This window comes from Lycorma delicatula, chromosome 1 (genome assembly GCF_047948215.1).
Source record: "Lycorma delicatula isolate Av1 chromosome 1, ASM4794821v1, whole genome shotgun sequence".
Classification (NCBI taxonomy): domain Eukaryota; kingdom Metazoa; phylum Arthropoda; class Insecta; order Hemiptera; family Fulgoridae; genus Lycorma; species Lycorma delicatula.
Window position 1 is genome coordinate 375,879,586 of NC_134455.1, and position 27,714 is coordinate 375,907,299.

At 29.9% G+C, this 27,714-nt stretch overlaps 1 protein-coding gene across 1 annotated transcript in view; it reads right to left on the reverse strand.

Annotated features, from left to right (window-relative positions):
• Cad89D (cadherin 89D) overlaps positions 1-27,508 on the reverse strand; it is a 188,970-nt gene extending 161,462 nt beyond the window's left edge. Inside the window, exon 1 of the mRNA XM_075355037.1 lies at positions 27,436-27,508. Within this exon, the coding sequence (XP_075211152.1) occupies positions 27,436-27,490 (55 nt within the window). The 5' untranslated portion in view covers positions 27,491-27,508. The remainder of the gene's footprint in view (positions 1-27,435) is intronic.
• Between the last annotated feature and the right edge of the window lie 206 nt (positions 27,509-27,714).

A 27,714-nucleotide genomic window follows, 5' to 3' on the forward strand; every position in this document is an offset into this window, starting at 1 on the left:
AATTTTCTTTACGTTTTTAGGTAAGGGGAATACAAAAATACCATTCAATTAAATACCTAAATTAGGGTTTTTATAATTGTACTAGCAGACCCGGCAATGCTTCGCTATTGCTATATATATATATATATATATATATATATATATAGGGAGAGAGAGAGTCAGAGAGAGAGAGAGAGGGAGAGAGTGGGTGGAGAGAGAGAGTTTAAATGAACACAATTGAAAATTTGCTAAAAAAGTTAAAAAACTGAACGTCACAAATTTTACCTTTCACTTATTCTCCTTCCCCTTTTGCCTTTCCAACTTCTTCCTTTCATTCTTCTTCCTCATCCCTCTCCCAGTTTCGTTTTTACCCTTTCCCGTTTTCCCCTTTTCTCTTTTCACTTTTTCCCCGTTTTCCATTTTCCCCTTTTTGCCTTTTGCCCGCGCGTAAATCGGTCCATTAGATTTTTGGTCTTTAGCGGACACACATACGAACAAGCCTTTTATGTATATATATATATATATATATATATATATATATATATATATATATAAAATAAAAAAGGCTGTTTGTATATTTGTTTGTTTGTTTCGTAAATATCTCGACACCGGCCTTACCTAGCGGGTATAGTTTTAGCAAAAATATTTCTTATCACGTAACTAATATTCATATTCTGAATATGAATCAAATCGGTCCATAAATATAATTTTTCTAAATATCTCAACCCCAGCGCCATCTAGCAGGTTAATTTTTTGCAGAGATAATTCTTTCCATGAAAGTAACATTTATTCTGAATATGAGGCAAATCGGACCATAAATACAATTTTTCGAAATAACTCGACGCGAGCGCCACCTAGAGGGTCAAAATTATTTCAGAAACCTTCCCTGTCATGCGTCCAACCATTCCCCAAAGTTTCATCGCTATCGGATGAACGGTTTAGGAAGGCATACGAGACATACAGATAGAAAAACATTCATTTTTATATATATATAGAAGATATATACAATTTTTGGAAATGTTTATAAAAGGCCTATGAACAAAATTTTAAGGGTTGAAAATCTCCAAAACTACTAGATCAATTTTATTGAAATTTAAATATGCTGAAGTAGTGTACCTGAAATTCGGCATGTGAAAATTTTATAAGATTGGTCGAGTCGTTCTTGAGTTACGCTCAACTTAAGGTCTTCGTTATCTGTCACTATTAAATTAAATCGTGCTTTAAACTAATGCTTTCATGAAAACAACAACTCAATTTAAGTATAAATCAAATAAGCTAGATCGGAACACATACAGTTTTATTGGAAGTACATTTTACCAAAACTTTTTCTAAAATATTTTTAACTTTTTTTTTCCTGTTTAGCCTCCGGTAACTACCGTTTAGATAATACTTCAGAGGATGAATGAGGATGATATGTATGAGTGTAAATGAAGTGTAGTCTTATACATTCTCAGTTCGACCATTCCTGAGATGTGTGGTTAATTGAAACCTAACCACCAAAGAACACCGGTATCTACGATCTAGTATTCAAGTCCGTGTAAAAAAAGCTGGCTTTACTAGGACTTGAACGCTGGAACTCTCGACTTCCAAATCAGCTGATTTGTGAAGACGCGTTCACCATTAGACCAACCCGGTGGGTCAAAATATTTTTTACTACTTTTTTTTATTTTAAATATAACGCTGATAAAATAATATTTTGCTTTTTTTGTCTGTATTTTTTGTGTTATAATTTTAAAAATAATTATTATTATACATTTTGAAACAATTACCTTAATATTTGATGTATACATAAATGGAGCTGTAGTTTTCACGAGAGCATTAGTTTAAACGCATGATTTAATTCTGTGGTGACAGATAACGGCGAAGATCCAAATAAGATAACAAAAAGACAGTATTTTTTTTTACTCTAACTCCGGTTCCTGTGAACCGATTCTCTTGAAAATCAATAGGACTTTGTTCCTGATAGGTTTACATTACCCCACCAAGTTTCGTCAAAATCGGTTAAGATTTACGTCCAGTAGAGCGGACGAAATAATATGCATACATATATTTGTATATAAATATGACCGGGCGCAGTATCGATTCCAAAAAAATGTAAATTTAATTAATTGTACATTAAAAAACTCTTATATTGTTATCTATTCTAATAAAATATTTTTATGCAATATTCTTTAATAAATTTTTATTTGTTTTCTTTCATAAGTTTTTATTATACTTTTTAAATATAATTTTGTAAAGAAATCATCTTAGAAAAATAACAAAAGATTAATTTATTAATTTTATATAACTAAACCTGAACGAATGATGTACGTTGACAAAATTGTGTTATTATTTTTTATAAGTTTATTTATGATTATTTTATTGACGATGTTTTCTTACAAAACGAAACGCGTATAAAACGTATTATTAAATAGTTAACATAAGATGTTCTATTATTTATAATACGTTAAAGAATTTATACTTTTTAATCTACTTCAATAGAAGGAGGCGGTTCTATATTAGACCCGTAAAATATTTTCTTTTATGTACATCTAAACCTTCTCTTCACTAAGTAGACCGAGTTCAATGATTTTTTTTTTTTTTAGAGGAAGTTGCTCTGATGGTGCTATTGTTAGCTATTTTTATGCAAGAAGTAAATAAGAGATTCATTGAAGAAAAATACTTTGTTTTGATAGAAGATTTGAAAATACTTTCTTTTTTTATCGTCATTATTATTTAGTACTGGGTTGTTACAGCGTAATGAGACATAGTTTGATATTCAAAGTATTTTCACAAGAAAATTTAAGAAAATTAGTTGGAATATTTAAAGTAAAAACATAATATAATATATATTTCCGTATTCCAGAGAGCCGCAGCTAGCTCAGGTCAAGTTATTAAAAATATATGCAACGTAAAAAAATCTATAGATATTCTTCGCTTAACACAGCTTGATAAATTTTCATCACTACCATTTTCATGTAAGTTCACTACAAATTATAGCCGCGTTTTTTTTTTTTGCAAAATAATTATCCATTTTTATAGTATATTTTCTGTCGCGAATACAAACAAAGGCGGTGCCAGTACACCTCAGGTTACAGTACTTCCATCAGCTTAATTGAAATCCTCTATATTGAATCACAAGCGGCTCAATCTCATTTTTTTTGTTACTAAATTATTAGTGCAATTCTTAAAAAAAATTACATGAATGGAAATAATACAATATAATGCTGAATAAATAATACATAAGTTTATCAAATTGTGAAAATATCCGCTTAAAATCAACAAGCTACAAAAAACCTATTGTAAACCGTTTCATTACTGACAAAAATGTGAAAAAATTAATCAGCAGATGTCTGTATTATGTTGAAAGGTGCGCCTTATTTAAACAGAAATTAAACTAGAAAATAAAAAAATAATACAGTTCTAAATTATAATTTTCAATTAAAATTAGATGTTTCACCAAATCTATTACATATGTACATATGAAATGCCTATTAAATTACATTTTCACATTTTTAAAAGTAAATACAATTTTATTTCATTAATAATGTTTTTCTTTTTTTTTAATTATAATTGAATTATTATTTATTGTAATTTTTTTTCAATCACGGTTTAATATTATTAAATCAATACGAGGTGTGATCAAAAAATACGGTGAATAATTTTTTATTAAAAAAAGTAATAAGGTTACATAGAATTCGATTTAATCTCCTTCAAAGTACTGTCCTTGGCTAGCAATGCATTTATCCCAACGTTGACTCCATGGCTGGAGGCATTTCTGGAAGGCGTCTTTCGGAAGGGCTTTCAGCTGCTCGGTCGTGGCCCTCTCAATGTTAGCAATTGTGTCAAAACGTTTTCCTTTAAGCACAGTTTTAATTTTTGGGAAAAGTCAAAAGTCGCATGGTGCTAAATCCGGTGAATATGGCGGATGTGGACAAACAGGAACTCCTTTTTCCGCCCAAAAACTCGCGAATGAGAAGCGAGGTGTGACATGGCGCGTTGTCGTGGTGAATAAGGAATCCATTGGTCCATTTTTCTGGTCGCTTTCTTCGTACGTCGTTTCGCTTTGAACGCTTTGAATGGATCCGTACGAGATGTTAAGGTCTTCCGATAGCTCTCGAATAGTCATTCGGCTGTTTGAACGAACCATTGTTTCCACTTTTTGCACACATTCAACTGTTTTTTAGGCTACTGGACGTCCCGCACGCTGCTCGTCTTCAACAGGCTCATTTCCGTTTTTAAATCGGTCATACCACTTGTACACAGTCTTCAAAGTTACCACTTTATCGCCGTACACCGATTCTAACATTTCGTGAGCTTCTTTGGCACTCTTTTGTAACTTTAAACAAAACTTAATGTTAATGCGTTGTTAAAAATCCATATTGCGCGACAGACACGATAAACACAACCTCACTCTAGCGGCTCTGGCAGCTGACTGGCAAGCTCGAACGTGTTACAACTTGTCCCTGACTGTCTCAGTAGATCACACTATTGGACAAATTACAGCATATGGATGTAGCGTCGGCAGTTGCCGCTATAAAAATTCATTCACGGTATTTTTTGATCACACCTCGTATATTTAAATTTAAAAAAAGAAAAGTAAAAAAAAAATAAATAAAAAAAAGGTTAAAAAACAGAGATGAACTGATTCTAACCGATGTTCCTTTCCTTTAAAATCAAAGTATTTCATTAATTAAAATTTTAATCAAAAATTAAAATTAAAATTGCAATCAAAAAGGGAGGTATACAACCAGATGTTACAACAGTGCTAAATCCAAAATTTCAACATCCTACAGCTAATACCTTTTGAGAAACGAAATACATACGCACATACATACATACGTACGTACAGACGTCACGCTAAAACTAGTCAAAATGGATTCAGGGATGGTCAAAATGGATATTTCCGTTGAAATATGAAAACCTAAATGTTTCGCGATCATAATATTTCCTTCATTTCGTACAAGGAAGTAAAAAAAATAAGTTTTTTAGACACCAACCCCTTTCCTTCATACCAAATCACATTTTGGACAATTGCAAAACTAAAGTATTATAACGAAAATAGTTTTTTTTTTTTAACAACTATTCGAAGAAAATTACGGTACTACGTTCAGTCGCATGGTAAAAATGGGGGATGAAAATGAATTTTCTTTACGTTTTTAGGTAAGGGGAATACAAAAATACCATTCAATTAAATACCTAAATTTACTTTTACTTTATCATGACTTATATTATACATGAATGAAATAATACAATATAATGCTCAATAAATAATATATAAAATTATCAATTTTGTAAATATGCGCTTATAATCAACAAACATCAAAAAACCTATTGCAAACCATTTCACTACTGACAAAAAATATTAAAAAATTAAACAGCAGATGTTTGTATTACGTTAAAAGGTTCTCCTTACATCACTGAAACGCTTATAACTTTATGTAAATGGTTTCAGATGTATATCAATCGATTTCCATGAACATGCTTCTTGCATAAATTATATGACAGTACTTCTTTAAAGGGAGTGATAACATCTTGGCTTTTAATCCCGAGGTCCCGAGTTCAAATCCTCCGGTCAGGCATTGCATTTTTACACGACAAAATTGCCAATTCATCTCATCCTCTGAAACAGCAACGGTGGTTCTGGAGGCTAAAAAAGGACTCCTTTAAAGGAACTTGAACCGAATAAATTAAATTCTATCTTAAAGAAGTGTTTGTTGCAACACAAAAAGTAATGGAAAATGTGTAAATTACAAACGAACTGTCATTTAATTCATAACCTATGTATCAGTTAATAACTTCGATTTTCCTAACATCTTTTAAGTTATCATTATAATAGACTTATAATTTTAACAAGGAAGGTGTTTATCGTTTTTTAAAGTAATATAATAATTAAAATAAGGTTAAAGAGTATTCAATATTTAAAAACAAATGTAATTCTACAATATTGTAAAGAAATTAAAATAAAAAGTAACAATTTTTTCCCCTATATTATTCGTCTTTTGTATAAAATATTTATGTTTTAATATATACATTTGGAAAATATTTTACTTTCTTATTGTTTAACACTCTAAAAATGGCTCATTGATAGGGGATTGCAGCTTTCGATTGAAAAATGTAAATACATTAAATTCACTGGAAAACGTGTATTGCAGCCAGTAGATATACGAATTGGAGACTATAATATTGAGGAAGTAACAGTATTAAAATATCTTGGAGTCATCTTACAGAAAAACTGCAGATTTACTGAGCAGGTACTAAGTATCTGTCAGAGTGCGGAGAAACTGACTAAATGCCTAAATATAATTTTGTCAAAGCAGAGCGCTCCTCGGGCATCAAAAAGAAGAGATTTAGCGACAACCGTAGTGTCAACAATGATGTATGTCGTGCCGGCATGGAGTTGTGCTCTCAGTATTAGCAGAAATAGAGACAGGTTGAAGAGAGCACACAGGGGGATACTACTGGGAGTAGTATCTGCCTATAGAACTGTTTCTTACGAGGCCCTCTGTGTACTCTCGGGAATGTTACCGATTGGCCTTATCGCCAGATATAGAACTAACAGGATTTTAGGGAGAGCAGAAAATGAAGTCAGGGAAAACATACATAGAATCTGGCAGGAGAGATGGGGGGAGGCTGGAGTGGCTGGATGGACAAGAACCTTAATTCCAGAATTAACAGGATAGATTAACAAGCGGCATGGAGAAACTGACTATTGGATCACCCAGTTCCTGACGGGACATGGGTGTTTCAATGGTTATCTCCATAAGGTGGGAAGAAGGAATGAACCCACGTGCGTGTACTGCGAACAGGACGATGATTCTGAGCATACGTTTTTAGTATGTAATAAATGGATAAGACTAAGACACGACGCGGGTATTCATGGAAAAACGCCGAAGGAGACCGTGGATTTCATGCTCAGCAGTAAGGAGAACTGGAGGAAGGTCGCTGATTATATAAAGACAGTACTAAAACAGAAGAATGAAGATGAAAGAAGTATGGGTTTCTAGTATGTTAGGTTAGGTGGACAGCCTCAGCGGTGAGAGCCAGCATGCTTAGATGTGCTGGTTTCAATGATCCGCTGAGGACTCCTTGGGGTGTGCTGTAGGGACAAGAGAGTATTATAAAAGATCCGGGGGTCACATCACGACTTGTAGGTATGATGTGGTTCCATAGAGGACATAATAGAGAATAAAAAAATCTCAAAAGAGCCACCGGTAGGCCTGATCTGCCATGCCGGTATATAGCCGGTAGGCGGGGAGGGCCTATTAGAGTAACGGACACTCCTCTGGGTGGCGTAATACCATCAAGTCGGTCCGGCCCAGGGCAGTAGAGAAATAAAATAAAAAATAAAAAATAAAAAAAAAAAAAAAAAAAAACCACTAAAATACAGGTTTGTTTATATTTTCTCTTGCACTGATATTTATCTGCATTTCTTTAACGTATAGAAATAATAACTACATTGTAAATTTTATGTTTGTATATTTTGTGGGTTAACGAATTAATTTATCACTAAAGCTTTTAAAACTTGTACTTGGTAATACGGAAAAGGAACTTTGTAACGCGTGAAAAAATGCCATGTCTGATTTCGATTCGAACCCGTGACTCCTGGATGAAAGGCCGATATACTAAAATTCCGCCATGTAGATCAGCAAATTCAGGTATTAGAATAGATAAATTTTCATTTTAATTTTTTTACTCGGTTATCTATTGTACCTTAGAAATCACTTCAAAATTCATTTCTTACCAAAATGGGAAAGAATAACACAAGGAAACATGGATAACTGTAATTGTAAGTCGCGTTATAATTGCCTTAAAAAATGAGATAAAAAACTCATAAAGAAGTAAATAAGAAACATATACTTTTTTTGGAATTTAGAATTGTAATTTCTTTTTAAAAAATATAAATTTGTATAAAATTACGAACAATATTATATATAAAAAATATAAGCATTATATTAATAAGAATAATAAAATTAAGTTGTATTTTAAAGTTTGACAAGCAGTCCCGTAAGAAAATTTCGTAACATGAAAAAGATCGATGTATAATACAATAGATGTGTTATAAATGAATAAACATAGATGTATAATACAATTGTACAATGCAGTGATTCCCAAACTGTGCGTCGCGGCGCCCTGGGGAGCCGCGGCCTCTTCACAGAAGCACCACGAAATTTTGTAAAAGCTTCATAATTAATTGAACCCAGACATTTATAATTATTAATTTAATGTTAATAAAGTAAAAAAAAATATTAAAGATACACGAGTTTTACTTATTTTTATCTCTTAGTTACGAGTAGCCATATTTTTACTAAGGGTAGGGCGCCATGGAAAAATTTTAATTGAAAAAGAGCGCCGTAACTCGGAAAAGTTTGGGAACCACTTGTAATTGTACAAGTGGTTCCCAAACCAATGCTAAAAAACGTACCAATGCCGCCATTGGGCGGCATTGGTACGTCAGTGGAGATTACGTCAGTGAAATAAATTAACTAATTGTTGTGCAGTTTCAACATTTTTTCACTTTATTTTCGTCTTAAATTTGTTTGATGCACACCCGGGGTATAATTTTCTATTCAGCAATACCACGGTATCTTATAAATGGTGCCCAACCGTCGTCTTCCTTAGCGAATAATACAAAGAGAAATAAATCTCTTTTATAAATCATACACGTTATATAGATTACATAAAAAAATTTACTGTTAAAATTTAAAACATATTTTTCATATATTGCGTTAAAAACTGTGCAGGAGGAATACTAGTATAGGGACATACTAGTGTGTGAGACCTTCACCTGTTTTTTAGTTATCAAATAGATATTCTGCTGTTATTAATAACATAAATTTACTTTTAATTATTTATATTTTATGATATTATATTGTTAAATCATTATTACAATTTTATAATCCTTTACATTAGCGATCGATTGTTCTTTTCTATTTTTATAAGCTTTTATTTAACTTGCTTTAGTTATAATCAAATCTTGCAACTGCTATCTATGTCTTTTGATCTATCGTATGAAAATCAATGAAATTTGGTACACGTATGTAACTTCGATGACAATACAATACTACGGTGTTAGAATTTGGATATGACTCACTCACCCACGCGCTACCACTACGCTAAATTCATGCATGTTGCTGAAAATTTTTATTTCTCATGAACTATCTATGAAAATCAATGAAATTTGATACATGTATGTAACTTCGATGTGTAAAAGTAAATATTTTTTTTTTTAGTCTTAATAAACAAACAAAGCTTTTATTTAACTCCCTTTAGGAATAATCAAACCTTGCAACTGCTATATCTTTTGATCTATCCTATGAAAATGATTGAAATTTAGTACACGTATGTAACTTCGATGTGTAAAAATAAATATTTTTACTTTTTAGTCTTAATAAACAAAACAAACTTGAACAAAAAATAATATTTAGATATAAATATTATTAAAAATATTTTTTTTTGGTTGTAAAAAGTTTATTGTTCATTAAGACTAAAAAGTAAAAAATAAAAATACAAAAAAACAAAAAAAAAAAATTGCAAAATATATTTGATTACATATAAAAAATTATTTTTTAAAAAAGCTTTATTTAACTAATATTAATATTAACATTAATAAAAAAAAGGAAACAAATTAGAAAAATCCTCTAAAAATTAAAAAATAAGAATTAAATCAAATTGAGAATTTTAAACAAAAAAATATAATATATTAACAAATGTAAAAATGCACTGAAAAGTAAAAAATAAATTATATAAATATCTAATAAATAAATGTAATAATTTATAATTTTTAAAATTAAAAGTAATGAAAATATTTGCACCTGCATGTTAAAAAAAACTTGTATTTAATAAATAAATAAGAAACCTTTGTATAATAACTTCAATTTATTCAGTTAAGGTAACTCTGAACCACGCCTTTTATTTTATTAACTTTTTAAAATCATTTATTGAGTCGTTAAGAGAAAAAAAGAACGATTTGAAACAACTATTTCGTGACATTGATAATAGAAAAACAAAATAATTATTTTTACAATTAGATCAGTAATGAGCGAATTTATTATTATTGAGCACCGTTTTCTCTTTTAGTATTTTATTTATTTTTTAATATATATATATATATATATATATATATATATATATATACTCATATATATGATGATTATTATTAGAAGAATTAGCTAGAAATGAAAAACTAGTTTCAATATTAGAAAATCATTAAACGTTTTATATGAAACAGATTATAAAAGTTCAGCTTGTTACTGATTAGTGCAAATGGTGTTATCTATGTAATGTGGTTTGTTTTACAGAAATGTTGTTAAGTATTCAGATCCCGTAATTTATGTTAGTCATTGTCTTTATTTGCTACGAATTTACATACCGTAATAAATCGTGTTAAGGATACTCATATAATTCTTTTACCTATATAAGAAAAGTATCAAGTGAAATTGTAGGTATATTATAACTTTCCCGGCATTAGAATTAAATTTAAATAATCTTTCTCTTAGAGATAAAGTTGAAAATACGATAATATTTATTTTCTTAGTAATTTAATTAATTTGTTACAAAAAGAGTTACATATTTTTTATAAATATGTAAAAAACATACGTAAAGATTGACTGAACTAGGTTTCTGTATGCACACTTGTTACTAACCACCATCATGCCCTCTGGACCGAAAATCTTTAGTGAGTTCCGTGTAATATTAAATATATTATTAAAACATAAGTTAATGTATTACTACTGCATAAACATGTTGTTAATGGTACATATAATGGAATAAAAAAGTGTATATATATATATATATATATATATATATATATATATTTCATAATAACAACCGATCATTTGAGTGAAGTAGAAAAAATAACAACAGTATGTTATTTACAAATAGGCATTATTATTTTAAATTTGAAAATTATTTCTAACTTTAGTTATTTATTCTGTTCTTAGTAACAGTGGCTTTTATAATCCATTGTATTATTTACAATGTAATTCATAAACAAAGGTGTAAATGTTATTCAATGATTAATAATAGGAAAAATATTCAAAAATGTTTAAAATTACATAACGATGAATCAATTAAGGCGATCGCCGCTCCCAAACCGCGATCGCGATTCAGTTTTACCACAATTGTAAGTTCCTTATCTCCTTTCCTTTCAAGAAAGAAGAAGAGGGAACGAGCCCAGCACCCATCAGCCCAGCAACCACCGACAGCATAGAAGAACGAAGAGAAGAAACCTGTACTTTCCCCCGTTCAGCCTTTCGGGGCCACGGGATCATCAAGTTATGTAATTTCGATTACTGCCGAGTCTCGGAAAGTGCAGGCCAAAGAAGAACGAAGAGGTCATCTGAAGAAGAAGAAGAAAGAAGACCCACTACGCGACCCGTCGTCACGGACCGAAGTCCAGAAAACGAGCCCAGCAGAGAAGCACCGTGAAGGGCAGCCATTGAAGAAGTGGATAAAGATCTTCTCATTATCCATTCCTTAAAATACCTTTATACTTACAATTAATTAAATTAAATTAAATCAGCAATTGCGACTCTCTCCGGAGAAGGGAGCGCATTGCTTCCTCCAAACAATTAGTGCCCCATTGTGGCGTATTCCTGCTAGCCTATGAAGCGTTAGCACCGAAAGGACTTCATCGGACGGTCTGAAGGGGAATTACGTCGGGACGACAGGTTTTAAAAGCCTAAGCCTCCCGCGGTCGGACCCAGAAATGGGTTTGAGAACGCAAATGGATATGGAATGCTAATAAATTCGTCCATAAAATATAATAAAACATTAAAACTTAGACACGTCATTATAAATAAACCCTTAAACACGCCCGATTACAGAATCATACAGCAGCAAGGGACACTGTCCAGGCTCTGCGATTCGAAGGGAGAATTTGTGAAACTTCCGCCACCTTTGCATTCAATTCCATTCCATGAATCAATATCAGGTAATATGTATTACTGGCACTAAACATTTATAATAATAAGGCTCTACTATGTATAACTGATGCTGTTTATCTAGATAGACAATTGATGTGCTATTATAAGTTGAATATTTTGTTAAATACAAATATCTTATCAATTAAAACGTTTAAAGAAATGCGGAAGAACAAGTTCAGTTTCAATTCTTTATTGTAATTGCGTCATTACAAGAGTCTATCAGTTCAGTCTGTTTTAAAGATAACAGTTTTCCATTTGGTAATATTTCAAGTTGAAAAAACCCGATGGTTTTAATCTCCGAGTTCATTTCGTTAATCTGGTGACTTGAATTTATTTTTAAAAATTAAAAGTTTTTATAAAAGTAGTATTTAGTTCTTGAAATGTACAGAAGGAAGCTGGAATATTTATATAATTTTTTCCATAAAAAAAAATTATATAAAATTTCCGATCAAAATCAAACCAGCTTGGCTGGCTGGTTTGATGTTCACTTTTCTTTCCTTTCTGTTCTGCACTAATCCGAGACTGAGCAAAATTATATATGTTACAAAATTCGATTTGTAAAATATTACTAAATTACTATAATTTAAATTTACTATTGTATATATATATATACAAATACAAAATTATTCAATATTTATTATTCATTTTGAAAGTTAATCAACAAATATTATTTAAAAATTATTATAACGGTTCAAAAATTAAGAAAATATTTTAGAAAATTATTATCATTATTAGTAATTTTAATAAACAAGATAGGACGTAATTTTTTAACAGGTTAATCTTTACATATAGCGTGTAAGTATAATGATCTTTTTTTTTTAATAAAAATAATTATATTTTAACGAACAACTCACGAAACTTTTACTAAATATAACCAGTCAAAGTATTACCTTGTTTTTTTTTTTGCAATAAATTAAAAAAGAAAAGAAATAACTTTTACTTCCTTTTGATGAAAAGAGTCATGAAATTTTTATTGAAATATTAAGGTATAAATTAATTTTATTTAACTAGTAGATTTTTTAAGCGCGTATAATTTTAAGGAGGAACTGCCAGGGAATTATAATTTTTTTAAAATATTTTACATAAATTTCTATTAGATTAGTACAAATTAATTACCCGTCGTTACATAAATTACATGTACTTTACTTTCCCAGCATTATAGTATATATATAACAGAGGGAAAGCTTGTCATCAATAAATTACTTCTCACTTTTTAAATTTCGATGTTTTAATGTCATTTGAGTCTAAAAATAAAAATCTTGTTTACAAACTTCTGTATATATTGTATATTTTGTCGTCTACCTTTATGCCATACTATCTATTTAAGGTGTAATCATGAAAGTTTTTGTTAATTTACCTATGAAATTTACAGATAAATCGAACCCAATGTTAAGTATAAAATGGCAGTTCCTAAATCTATAAGATTATTGGACTTTATGAACATTAACTCGTATGCTTTTTTAAAATAAAATAATACTAAAAAAAAAAAATGATCTCATTTTTAAATCTAAAGGAAGTTAACACAACCGAAGAATTTTTTATTTATTATTTGTATTTTAATACATTACTTCCTTAGTAAATAAATAAAATAGGCAGACTTGAAAATTCAATTAATACTTTCAACTTCCCCATATACTAAGACATAAGAGTGTATATATTGTATTGTTTTCTACAGAAAGGAAACTTTCTTTACATTATCCGTTATAATATTTATTATGACTGTAACTCAAATTAACTATGATGTAAGAGGTACATATCGCAGTTTTTTTCTGAGATTAATGATGTTCTGTAAACAGTAAATCTTACTCTGCTTTGAACTGTATTTAATAAATTGAGTTCTACAACGAAATTAGCTTAATAAAATTTGAAATTAATATAATGAATAAAATGTCAATTGAAATTAATTATGGAAGGTGCCTGTTTCAAAAATTATCTTATTGTTAACCTTTAACTCGTAATATACTCTTAGTTACTCGTAATACTCTTAGGATAGAGTACTCTTAGGGTACTCGTATATCCTCATAGTTCTTTTTATAACATATTTTTTATGAATTTTAAAATATTTTAATTATAATAAAAGAAAATAGCTCACGAAATAAGAAAAGAAATTCAGATGTGTTCTACTAGTGCAAATAAAAAAAAAACTTTATATAAACATAGGTCTCGAAAAAACTTCTTTTTTCCGAAGTATCAGTTAGCGAATTTCGGTTTTATTTATTCTACAACGGTAAAATTAATTTACTAAAATTCTTTAGAAAATGTTTGCAATTTTTTAGTGGTTTCATATGATTTTTTTACCCGAAAAATAAAGAAGTTTTTTTTAGAACTGTATTTTTTAAAATCGAGAAAATCCCCTTGTTAAGCTCAAAAATATTTCTCTTTGGTTTTTTAGATTTAGCGAAAATTTATTTCTTTAAATGATCAATAAACAAAAAGGATATTTATAAAAAATTTGTAGAGGATTTAATTTTGAGAAGATTAATAAACAGAAATTTATTTTTTACAAAAAACATAACGTATCAAGAAAAACGTTTAAAAGTGAAAGAAAACTGTCGCAAAAGGAGTCAGGAAAATGTTATAATTTTTAAAGGAAAAAAATCTCTCATATTGCAAAAAATAACTGTAGAACAAAATTAAAAAAAAACAAATAAACGAAAATTAAAAAAAAAATAAGAACTTAAAATTTATGATTACATAATTAGTTCAAAATTCTTCCATCACTTTTTACACAATGCTCCGGTCAATCTATAAGTCCCTAAATTTTAAAGGAAAAATTATTGATCTTTGAAATTTAACGTTACAGGAGGGTGTAGAAAATTATGTGGGACGATCAAATTAAAAAGAAATAAAAAGATGTTAAGACTAATAGGGGAGGAAAGAATTGTTAGGTAGAAAATTGTAGAGACAAGTAAGTTGTAGGCCGTACATTATGTTATTCAGGTTTAGTCAATTTTATGCAATATGAATAACCGCGGTATATAAGAAAAAAACACCACAGGAAGACAAAGATTGGAAATACAATTCATGTAATTGAGGATAATAAACAATACAAAAAAAAACAAAAATGAAAACGATGTAAAAAAAGGAAGAAACACGAGATTAAACTGTTATCGGTCAAAAAATTAGTCTCCCGATCATTGTATTTCTTGCCGTTGTCTAATTCTCCGAATCGAAAAATATAAACTATTGCTTAAAATTCTGCGTTTGCGTATGCTGGCTTCTATTTAAATTTTTTAAATTTCAAAAACAATTGATGTTGGGTAAAGTTAACAAAAAACACACAGCTAGTATTTGCCAAAAGAAATTGGACTTTACTGAAAGTGTAACAAATGAACTTATGCTATAATCATAATCATAAAACATAACAGGAAATTATGAAGTTAACATAACTTAATAATACTTAACATATCAGCTGAATCAACAAATGAACAATGATGTTAAATGCAAAAATACATGAATAAACATTTTTTAAGTACACAATGTAACAAAGCCTGAAAACAGGAGAACATAAAACACCTTATTTTCAAATTAGATACTTAAAACATAACATCAATAGAGAGTGGAGCTGTAAAACAGTTGCACCACTAACATATGCTGTAATATGAAAATTAGCAATGAACAGATGTTATTAGCTTAGAAAAAATAAATTACAATAATTTCAGTATGAAAGGCGTTAATTACAATATAATCGCGTTAAAATAAGTAATAATATAAATGGAGTTTATTTTGATAGATAAGCATTCTTGAAAATACAAAAATCACAAAGTCCTAAAACATACCTGCACATCAGGAGTAATTTGCTTTAGGTTAATTTACGAGAAGTATTATGAATACAGTGTATAAGTAGCAAAGAATTAATCTCGGCGATCAACAAGTTGCACAAATAAATTATAGAGTTAATTACAATAACAAATCGTAATAATTAAACATGTAAAATAGCTGAGCCACCTATCATGATTGCACTTAATTGAATAAATGGTTTTATTTTAGCTAAACTTGAAATCGAAAGGCATAAGGTATGATGAACTGAATGTTCCACAAATTTCAATGATAAAATCACTGTTTAACGTAATAATGAAAATTGAACTTGCCTGTAGCACACAAATAATATCAAGAGACGAACTCGTGAATGCAGATACATGAATACATACAGTAATCCTGGGCGTAGTCCGCACTGGTGTATCAGGAATACAGAGGTGTGATGTGGTTTAGTGGTAGAATAATACGTATCATCTCAGATGTGTAGCGACGAGTTTGGAGATTTTGCTTGGATGAGAATATTATCATGAAGTTTGCAGGAGAATATGGCCATAGGCGACTGTACTGGAGAAATGTTGGATCTACTCTGCCGAAAAGATGGCGTGAAAGAAAAAAGGGGGAAACCAGATCCAGGTAGTGGACAGGAGAGAGTGTGTGTAAAAAACAAGAGATGTGTGCATGCATTAGTATGGGAACGAAAGAATAACGGGTGTATGAAAGGGGTAGTCAATAATAATTCGAGAGAAGAATGGACGCGGTCACTAAGGATGACGGAGAGAACGAATGTTGAAGATGAAGACCGCAGTGGACGACCATCAACCTCACGGACAGACGTCAACTTGACCACGGTGCGTGAAATCGTACGATCTGATCGAAGATTATCCGTGAAAATGATTGCAGAAGAACTCAACATCGATCGAGCAACGGTTCGTCTAATATTAACTGAAGATCTTGGTATGAGAAAGATTTGTGCAAAAATGGTCCCGAAAAACCTCACACAACAACAGCGAGAAAAATGTGGCAGCCGATCTGTTAGAGCAAACGGAAATCAATCCAGATTTGTTGAGCCGTGTTATCACTGGCGATGAAGGTTGGTTTTTTCAATACGATCCAGAAACAAAACACCAAAGTTCCCAATGGTGCTAAAAGGGATCACCCAGACCAAACCAAAAAAAGCTCGCATGTCAAAGTCAAAAGTGAAACGCATGCTTGTGTGCTTCTTCGATTCCAAGGGAATTGTTCATAAAGAGCGGGTGCCTCCTGGACAAACAGTTATCCAATATTTCTACAAATAAATTTTTAGAAAGACTTCGTAAACGAGTTCTTCGTGTCCGTGCCGACATTGCTGATAATTGGATTTTGGATCACGATAATGCGCCATCCCATACTGCTCTGTCAGTACAGCAATTTTAACCTCAAAACAAATTTCAGTACTACCACAGCCACCTTATTCACCAGATATCGCTCCGTGCGATTTTTTTCTATTTCCAAGAGTCAAAATGGCGGTCAAGGGACACCATTTTCAAACAACACAAGATGTCCAAAAAGCTGTGACGAGGGTCTTGGAGGATATTACAGAAGATGAGTTCCAGAAATGTTACCATCAATGGCAGAAGCGCTGGAATAAGTGCGTGCAATCAGAGGTGAACTACTTTGAAGGAGACAACACTAAACATGACTAAAACGGTAAGCAACATTTTTTTTCACATCAGTCTCATTACTTTATTGTCGCACCTCGTATGTCCATATTTTCTTCTTAACTAATGCTCAATCCTGTTTTTTTATTACTTAATTATTTTCTAACTCTATTCAGCACTTCTGTACTTTTCGTTTAATCTATTTATTTTATTCTCTATTATCTACATCCATATTTTTAGTGCTTATAATAATTTTCATCATCTTTCCCAAAATTTCCTTATTTCTGCTCCATTAAAAGCAACTGAACTCATTTTTATTTGTTGGCAAATTATTTTGCTAACCTTTTCCTCAGATCTCATCTTGATGCTCACACAGCATTCCTTTTTTCATACAAAAAAAATTCTTTTTTTTTTTAATTCAGGTTTTTAAAAATGTAATCTTTTTGTAAGAAAATAAATAAGCTTATTATAAAAAACCTTTTTTTAATCTATTATTGAGTGAACGGTTAATTTTTAAATTTATGAAAATAATTTCAACAACATCGCTGTCAACTTTTCTTTTTGTTATTTGAGAAGCTTTATGTAAATATTGGTGTCATTTTTTTATATATATCAAAAGCGAATGGAACAAACAAAAAATGAAAAAATTAATACAAACCTTTACACTGATAAAGGTATCAAAAAAGATTCTGTAAATTTCAATAAAATACGTTGAATCCGTTCTTTAATGATACATGAAAAAATATATACAATTGGAAGTAACGGTTAATTTGATTCTCATTATTATTACTATTGTTTTGTATTTAAAAAAATCCCTTTTGTATTATGTAGACGACAATTTAAGAGCGCAAAACCGATTAATAATGTCACAAACATAATTACATAGGTTATAAGGTCATTAATGTTTATTTAATTCGTGACTTTCAACATAAAATTTTTTTTAACTTATGAACTTGACCCAGACCCTTGGATGAAACATACGATAGAACCAAACATTATATCGCTATACGTGTATAATAAATGAATCTTCATTAAGATATTGTATTAAGTTAGGAATACCGTAACGTATATTAATACTACATCCGTTATTAAACAACCAAATTTACAATTAGGATATAGTATTTTTATTTTGTATTCCTTAGCAGAAAAGTAATTTCTTTCTTCTAGTAATTTCTTTAAGAATTAAGTATTTTTTATCTCTAATTATTATTCTCTAATATTTATTTTTTAATTTAATAATCTTAATCTCTAAAATGATTACTGGTATCCAAAAATATAATTTCTTATTTTATCAAGTAGCCATATTACTACTTAATAAAGTTATTAAGGTATGATCTAAGCCACAAAGTAACTAATTGGTAATTTTATAACCGCAATAATTGGTTATTTTTTAATCGGATATATCGTATTCCCATGCCAACTACTAATCCCAAAAATAAACGATTTTATTCCTGTAAGAATCCTGTAAATATTCTTAGGTGGCTCTTTAATAACTGGATGAAAATAATTTTTTATTATTAATGTATATTTAAACAGATCAACATAAAAGTTTTGATAGTAATGTGTGACTAGTAATAGTAAAAGACCTTGATCTCTTGAAGGATTGTTGATAAAATGAATACTCGCTACCTAAATAGATCTTGAACTTTCCTCAAGATGAAGTTGCCTGATTATAGTTACAACAAGAAGAAAAATGTTGTATTGCGGTTGTGCCACTGTTGATAAAACAGTGTGCCACTGTTTGACAAAATAAACATACTTATGAGTATGTACATGTACATGTAAATAAAGATACTTATGAGTATGTTTATTTTGTGATGTTCTCTCACTGAGTGCAGACTACATATTTATCGCACTGTTTCACAAAGAAAGAGTATTCTAATCTATCACTTTATACTCTGCATTATTACTTCTTTCTGCAAGTTACAGTACATATTAAACATCTGTGGTACATAAAGCACTACTCAGAGTTGTTTTCTTCGGTAGTAATGACGTTCATTATACAGGGTCCGGCATATAAACCTGACGATTTTTGAGGGATAATAATTAAACTGTGTTTCGTACCATTTAAAACATATAATATATCAAATTAAAAATCAATTTTTGCAATTTATAGTGAATTATTTACATAGATTTTTTTGTAATTTGAATATTATGTCGTCCAAATGTTTTCCATTACTCCTCACACACTCGCTTAACCTCATTCTAAAATTTGACATTGCTCGCTCAATCATCACTGGTGGAACCGCTTCAATTTCTCGTTGAATGGCCTCCTTGAGTTCTGCAATTGACTGTGGTCGACTACTGAAGACTTTATGTTTGAGATACCCTCACAGAAAAAAATCACAAATAGCCAGATCAGGTGAACGCGCTGGCCAAGAAATGTCGCCAAATCGGGAAATCAAACGTCCAGGAAAGGTTTCTCGCAGAACATCTATTGCGATTTTCGCCGTATGGGCGGTGGCACCATCCTGTTGAAACCAAATTTCATATCCTTGAAAGTCATTCAGTTTCGGTCGCAGAAATTCATTCGACATGTTTACGTATCGATGAGATGTTACTGTTACTCTACGATCAAACAGTTCCCAACTAAAACGCTGCAGGAGCTTCTTTGTTACAGTTGCAGTGTGCGGCCGAGGATTGTCATGGAGAAAGACAATGCCTGATGACAACATTCCTCTCCCCTTATTCTTATTCACCCACCATACAGCCCGAAATTGGCTCCATCCGATTTTCACCTCTTTGCTCACATGAAACGCTGGCTAGGAGGACAACATTTTGGCACAGACATCGAGCTGCAGACCAGCGTAGAAACATGGATGAAAACACAGGGGTTCCATTCTATGACGAGGATATTGGAAAGTTCGTACCACGCTACGACAAATGTTTGAATCGGAAGGGCAAATATGTAGTGAAATAGCGTAACTATGTAAGTACTTGTTACAAAATAATTTTTTTTTTTCACTGTGGTTTTAATTTCGTGACCAATCAGACCTTGAAAAAAAATAACCCTCGTAACTACCAAATTATACCGGTTTTCATTGCCTAGTATTCAAATCCATATAAAATAAACTAGCTTTTACTAGGATTCGAACCTCAGAACCTTCGTCTTCGAAAAACAGCTGTTAAATAACTGATTTACGATGACGAGTTAACCACTATACCAACCCGTTGATAAACTAATTATATATAAATTAAAATGTAACCAACCCCTTTTCACTTTCTTGAAGTTCATTAATCAAAATAATTTAATCTCTTCGGGTATAATAACGAAAAATTTATATAGTTAAGTATTAAAAGGTTAGCTTGCGGTATAAACAGAGGTTAGACAAATATATAAATTTCCTGTCAGTAAATCTATTGGACAACAGCGATGACATAAGGCGACTAAAACGTTTACATGTGCTGGACCTGGGAGTTGTAACCAAAGGACTGACCCCTGGAGAAGGAACCTAGAAGTGGGAACACAGGATGAGTCTGTCACTGTGTAGTGAACATCACTTTGATGATCTCTACAAATTACAACTACTGTTACTAACTAATTTTTTTTAAATTTATTTATAGTGGTTGTTTTCATATATATGTATAGATTACATTATTTTTATTTTTTATTTTTTCTTCCTGTGATTTATTTCTAGTGCTATGTTAAGTACTGAACTTTACGTGGTCCACTTATACAAATGCTCTCTTATGTATGAGGTGTTGAATCTCAGTATGCTTTAATGAGGGGTTTCGTCGGGGACCTCTCTTCACCTTATTACCATGAATCAAATTTACTTATGGACCCCTATGAGGTATTCATTGTCTTCTTCTTCTTTTGATCCCTAGCTGGGGTCTGGATTGAAACGACTCCTAAACTTGTACGCTGTTATGGGTGCCAGTGGTTGACTTAATTCACTAACAAGACGCTTTCATGCATGACGATCCATGGCTGTTTTCCTGGCCTGATTAAGGTTTACCCTGCGTTTTTTTTATATCGTCATCGATCTTCTTGACCCACGTTTTCTTTGGAGCTATTAATTGGATTCTCCAATAGGTGGGTCATTCATGGCAGAGGAGTTTGTATGATAGTCGGTTTCCACTCATTGTTAAATCTGTTCCTCGATTGTAAATGCTAACAGATAAAAAAAAAGTATCCACAAAATAAAAAAAGGCAATTTTTCTGGATGTTATCTCTTATCAACCCCTTATTAATAATCAGGATAATTTGTACTTTGTGTAACTGTATAAATAATACACACACATATTTATATATGTATATAAATATGTTTATATATATATATATATATATATATATATATATGTTCTTCAATGCCAAACGAACATCTTAATGATAGTGAACATCATTATATGGTTGATATCATCATCACATCACAATTTTCCAACATAACATCACGCACAAATTCACTTTCATTTATTAAGTCATTAAAATGACAAATAATTCTGTCCTAGTCACATTTAACTCTTACTATTGTACTCTGTTACAATAATACTCAACCCGGAAAATCAACAACTATTTTGTCAGTCACGCTTTAAAAATATAACTTTTCTACTCAATTTAGAAATCCAGTTTTTACCAATTTTGAATATCTTCTTCATTAGGCTACTATTTATTTTCTAAAGGAAACAATTTTTTTTTTATAAATCCATTAATTGTTAAATCGCAAGTTTAATAAATATTAAATAATGTCTTTGGTAAAAGAAAAGATCTCACATCTCTTCTTTTTTTAAACAATAATTACACATAAACACGTTAAGAGAGAAAGAAAGGTTTGATAAATTTTTATGTCAACTCATTTAACAAGATACTTATTTTATTGTTGACGAGAAGTGATTTAAATACATTCCGTGTTTTATGATCTTTTATTTTCATCTGGATAAAGAATATTTTGAAAAATTAAGAATAATAAAACCGCTTTTAAAAAATAATTAAAAAAAGAGGAAAAAATTAAACTTATTCTCGTAATTTTTAAATTGTACCTTAAATGTCATATTAAAACAACTGGTAAGAGTTATTAATTGTTCTTAATTTGGATCAACTGTAATAAAAAGGAATTGAAAAATTGCAGATACGTTACAAAATGAAGAACGATAAACTTATAATTTGTACAGAATGTACAATTCTACTAGGCAGACTTAACAGATACAGCCTTGTAGCGATGCAACAATAGAGATAATATAAATAATATTATATTATAAATATAATATAAATAGATATAATAATAAAGATAATAAATATAATAATATTATTATTTATAAGCACTTTTTAATATTGTTAATTTTAATCACTGAATAACTCTTATCACTATGTTTATATTATATATTTATATTTAAATAATTTTTTTTTTGTCTTCAGTCATTTGACTGGTTTGATGCAGCTCTCCAAGATTCCTTATCTAGTGCTAGTCGTTTCATTTCAGTATACCCTCTACATCCTACATCCCTAACAATTTGTTTTACATATTCCAAACGTGGCCTGCCTACACAATTTTTCCCTTCTACCTGTCCTTCCAATATTAAAGCGACTATTCCAGGATGCCTTAGTATGTGGCCTATAAGTCTGTCTCTTCTTTTAACTATATTTTTCCAAATGCTTCATCTATTTGCCGCAATACCTCTTCATTTGTCACTTTATCCACCCATCTGATTTTTAACATTCTCCTACAGCACCGCATTTCAAAAGCTTCTAATCTTTTCTTCTCAGATACTCCGATCGTCCAAGTTTCACTTCCATATAAAGCGACACTCCAAACATATACTTTCAAAAATGTTTTCCTGACATTTAAATTAATTTTTGATGTAAACAAATTATATTTCTGACTGAAGGCTTGTTTCGCCTGTGCTATTCGGCATTTTATATCGCTCCTGCTTCGTCCATCTTTAGTAATTCTACTTCCCAAATAACAAAATTCTTCTACCTCCATAATCTTTTCTCCTCCTATTTTCACATTCAGTGGTCCATCTTTGTTATTTCTACCACATTTCATTACTTTTGTTTTGTTCTTGTTTATTTTCATGCGATAATTCTTGCGTAGGACTTCATCTATGCCGTTCATTGTTTCTTCTAAATCCTTTTTACTCTCGGCTAGAATTACTATATCATCAGCAAATAAATATGTTATTATAAATAATATATATATTTTTTCTTTTTTGTAATATGATATAATATAAATATCTTATTATAACCAAAATGTTTTGTTGCAAAATTAAACTTAAAATCAGAAAATTGCAAAAAAATTGCAAAATTGCAAAAAACTTTAAATGTAAAATAAAACAGATCATTTTAAAATTTAAAATAAGCGTGTTATAATAAAATAGTTGCAGAGGCGTGTGGTAGAAACGCCCTCCGCAGCTATGCCCTCCGGGTGGGTTGCCCTGGCGGGCGGCGACTCGGAATGGGATTATTAGGCGTCGAAAATTGATTATATTTTTTTGAATGATGAAAATTTATATAACGAAAGTTAAATTAGAAATTAAACTGTAGAAATTCATACTAACGAATCGGGATTTTCTGCTAGTGATCGGTACATTCCAGTACTTACTTTTTGGTTATAGTTCATTATTTTATGAAGAAAAACAATCACATAATAAAAAAAAAACTGATGTGGACACCATACGACTTCCTTGTACCCCTTATTAAATTACATATACACGTTTTTTTTTTAATGAAAAGTACATAAAATTCTATTTCCTTAATAACTTCTGATATTTTTTTCATATTGTCATTATTGAATTATTATTTATAATAAACTTTTTTACAATCAAAGGTTAATAATTATTAATAAATCAATAAATTTAAATAAAAAAAAGTTAAAAAAAAGGATGAAGTCTGATTTGAACCGATGTGCCCTTGAAAGATCCAAATATTTTATTAATCAAAATTTCATTTGGCTATAACTCTGGAACCGATGAAAATAAGTACCACTTATGATATACCATTGGAAAGCTCTCAATGAGGGCTTATTACTGCAGTTAAGAAAAAGTGATCGGTACATTCCAACGCTAAGCTAAGGGGGACGGACACACAAACACATACCCACATACAACTGCCCTTTAGTAGGGTAGAATATGCTGTTATTATGTCTTCTTAGAAATTTACCCAAACGATTTCTATTTTGACTGTAATGATGGCACAATAAAAATATATGTTTTTATTATATTTCATGTGTTAGTATCGACTTTTATATGTGGTAATGCGTTGCTTGATACCTTTATAGTCCATTTTTAACGTTAATCGGAATGTACTGAAGATTAGTCATCTAAATCAGATGAGATTTGTTACAGTTGCAAATGCGCATGCTCAGACCGCTGTTAGCAATTCAGCCCGATCTGTACATGTACGCGCATAGTGTAGGTAGGAAATCAAATTCCGAAAGCCGGCGTCCACAAGAGCGCGGGTGTTCACATAGTGGAGGCAAATTGTAGACATAAAAACATCATTTATTTTTCATTTTCAGTCATGGAGATGAGTGATGAAAAGGTAATTTTTACTATAGCTTCAAAAATGCAGCATTAATATAAAAAAAACACCAGAACGAAGCAGTGTTCAATAAATTGATAAGTTTAGGGGGAAGGCTTACTAGGAGTACCTTTATAAGCTTTTATTTAAGTTGCTTTAGTTACAATCGAAAACTGCTATATCTTTTCATCTATCGTATGAAAATGATTGAAATTTGGTAAACGTATGTAACTTCGATATATAAAAATAAATATTTTTACTTTTTTTTTAGTCTTAAAAATAATTCAAAAAAACAAAAAAAATTACAAAAATATATTTGATTACATATAAAAAATTATTATTAATAAAGCTTTTATTTAATTAATATTAACATTAATAAAAAAAGAAAACAAATTAGAAAAACCCTCTAAAAAGTAAAACAAAGAATTAAATCAAATTGAGAATTTAAAAAAAAAAAGTAATATTAACAAATATAAAAATGGACTGAAAAGTAAAAAATAAATTATATAAATATCTAATAAATAACCAATAAATAAATGTAATAATTTATAATTTTTAAAATTAAAAGTAATGAAAATATTTAGTGAAATAAAAGCGTGGCGCAGGTTTTATAACAATCTTTTCGAATAAGTATTTATAGACATTTGCTGTATTTTAAAATATATTTTTTGTTTAATGAGGTTGTTTAGTATATGTATATACTTTATTTATATGTAATAAAATAATTCAAGTTTTAATTCTTTGATGGTTAAAAGTTGCACCGACATGACCTTTAAGGGTTAATATCATTATTATAATTGTAATCGTAATTACGGATTCATTAAATAAAAATTCATAATTAATTAAAATGAAACTTTTAGCGGAAAGAGTGCATTCAATTTGGCTTAGATTACAAGCAGAATTCCCAGATGAACTTCAACTATGTGAGAACACGTACAAAGAAAGCGATTGGGTGCATTTCCCCAAATTGTTACTTATAGCTAGTCAGTCCCAACTGGAGAGGTTCCAGCAGACCTTTCTGCCTCCTCGCGTCGTTATTGAAAATGAAATAAAGATTAATTGTTGTAAAAATAAATGTTTTGTTATTTTAAATAAATTATAAAGACTGCGCCACGCTTTTATTTAACTAAATATTTTCATTACTTTTTATTTTAAAATTGAATAATTATTACATTTATTTATTGGTTATTTATTAGATATTTATATATTTCATATTTACTTTTCAGTGCATTTTTGTATTTGTTAATATATTATATTTTTTGGTTTAAATTCTCAATTTGATTTAATTTTTTACTTTTTAGAGGGGTTTTCTAATTTCTTTCCTTTTTTTATTAATGTTAATATTAATATTAGTTAAATAAAAGCAATTTTAAAAAATATTTTTTTTCTCAATTAAAGAGTGATCAAATAAATTTCTCGCGCCGGTTGGCGCCGGCTATCTGAGTCTAATTCCTGCCTGCACTATGAGCATACCCTAAATTTGAAACTCTGTGTATTTTGGATGCTATATTGTACTGTATTTACAAATTATATTTAGTAATTTTAATACCATTCAGTGATTAAAATTGTAAACTGGCATCATTTTGACAGCGTTTCAAAGAAGTAATTTAATATATATAAAATACAAAATCTTTTCTCTGGTTACGATTTAAAATTAAAATAATTATCTACTAATATTTTTCAACAATTAATAATAAACTAAAGCGTAGTCTAAAGCATACGTGCAAGGCTAAATTTTTCCGTTATCTTTTATCCATCCATGTTTTTAAAGAAAAGCAAAATTTCCTGTGATCCGAAAAAAATAAAGACTGTTTAAAAACACAAATCGAATTTTCAAAGTAATAATGTAATTAAATTGTGCTTCATAATAAAGTATTGTTCAATCTTAAATTTAGTATCTCACATATTGTGAAATGAATGTCAATCTTTATTTATTCTCTAATTATTTTTCAGTTAACCTACTTATTAGAAATATACTTTTTAAATCTTTTTTCAAATACAGCGGAATGTTAAAAATTATATGGATTGATAGAGTGCGAAGTGAAAAGGTTTTAGATGAATGAGAAAGGAAATTTAAAAAATCTCATTCTTGGCATGTATTTGAAAATTATTTACGTCCAAAAAGTTTCTCACAATAAGAATTTTTGAAGTAAATTCGAATACCAATCAGAATACTGCGAAAGAAACACACATCTATTAATATAAATGCATAAATAAAAAATGTGTATTAATTAATTTTATTAACATTCTACAACTTTTTTGCCGAAATCAGAATTTCCATAAATTTCGAAATAACTTTTTAATGGTTACATTTACATTAAAACTTTAAAAAAACCAAACAAAAAAAAGACGTGTAGTACTATTTTTTGTATGATTAATACATTTTTAGGTAATTTAAAAATAAAGCGGATACAGTGGTATTATTGTTTTATACATGGCTTTGTCTCTCAGCTGAGTTAAATTTAAATAAAAAGGGAAAAAATGTCTCATGGGAAAAAAGCTAAATGTATAAATAGTACTCTTCTTTTTTGTATTCAGTAATTAATTAGGAAAAAATTTTAATAACTAGATTGTTATTATTCTTCATAATAATTAAATGTGAAAAAAAATTATTAGTTTTTGTGGTAATTACATTTTTATAAGATAATTTATTTAGTACTTTCATAGTATGCAGTTTATTAATTAAATTTCTTACCTTGAGCGGCGACGAAGAGCAGTAACGCTATACTCAGGCGCAGAGGCAGCGCCATGGATTATCTTAATTATTTTTGTTCATGTCCCGCAGAAGGACCTAATAAAAAAAAAGAAAAACAAAAATATAAGCCATAATAAAAAGAGAGAGAGAGAGAGAGAGTGTGTGTGTGTGTGTTTAAATGAACACAATTGAAAATTTGATAAAAAAATTAAAAAACTGAACTTCACAAATTTTACCTTTCACTTATTCTCCTTCCCCTTTTCCCTTTCCAACTTCTCC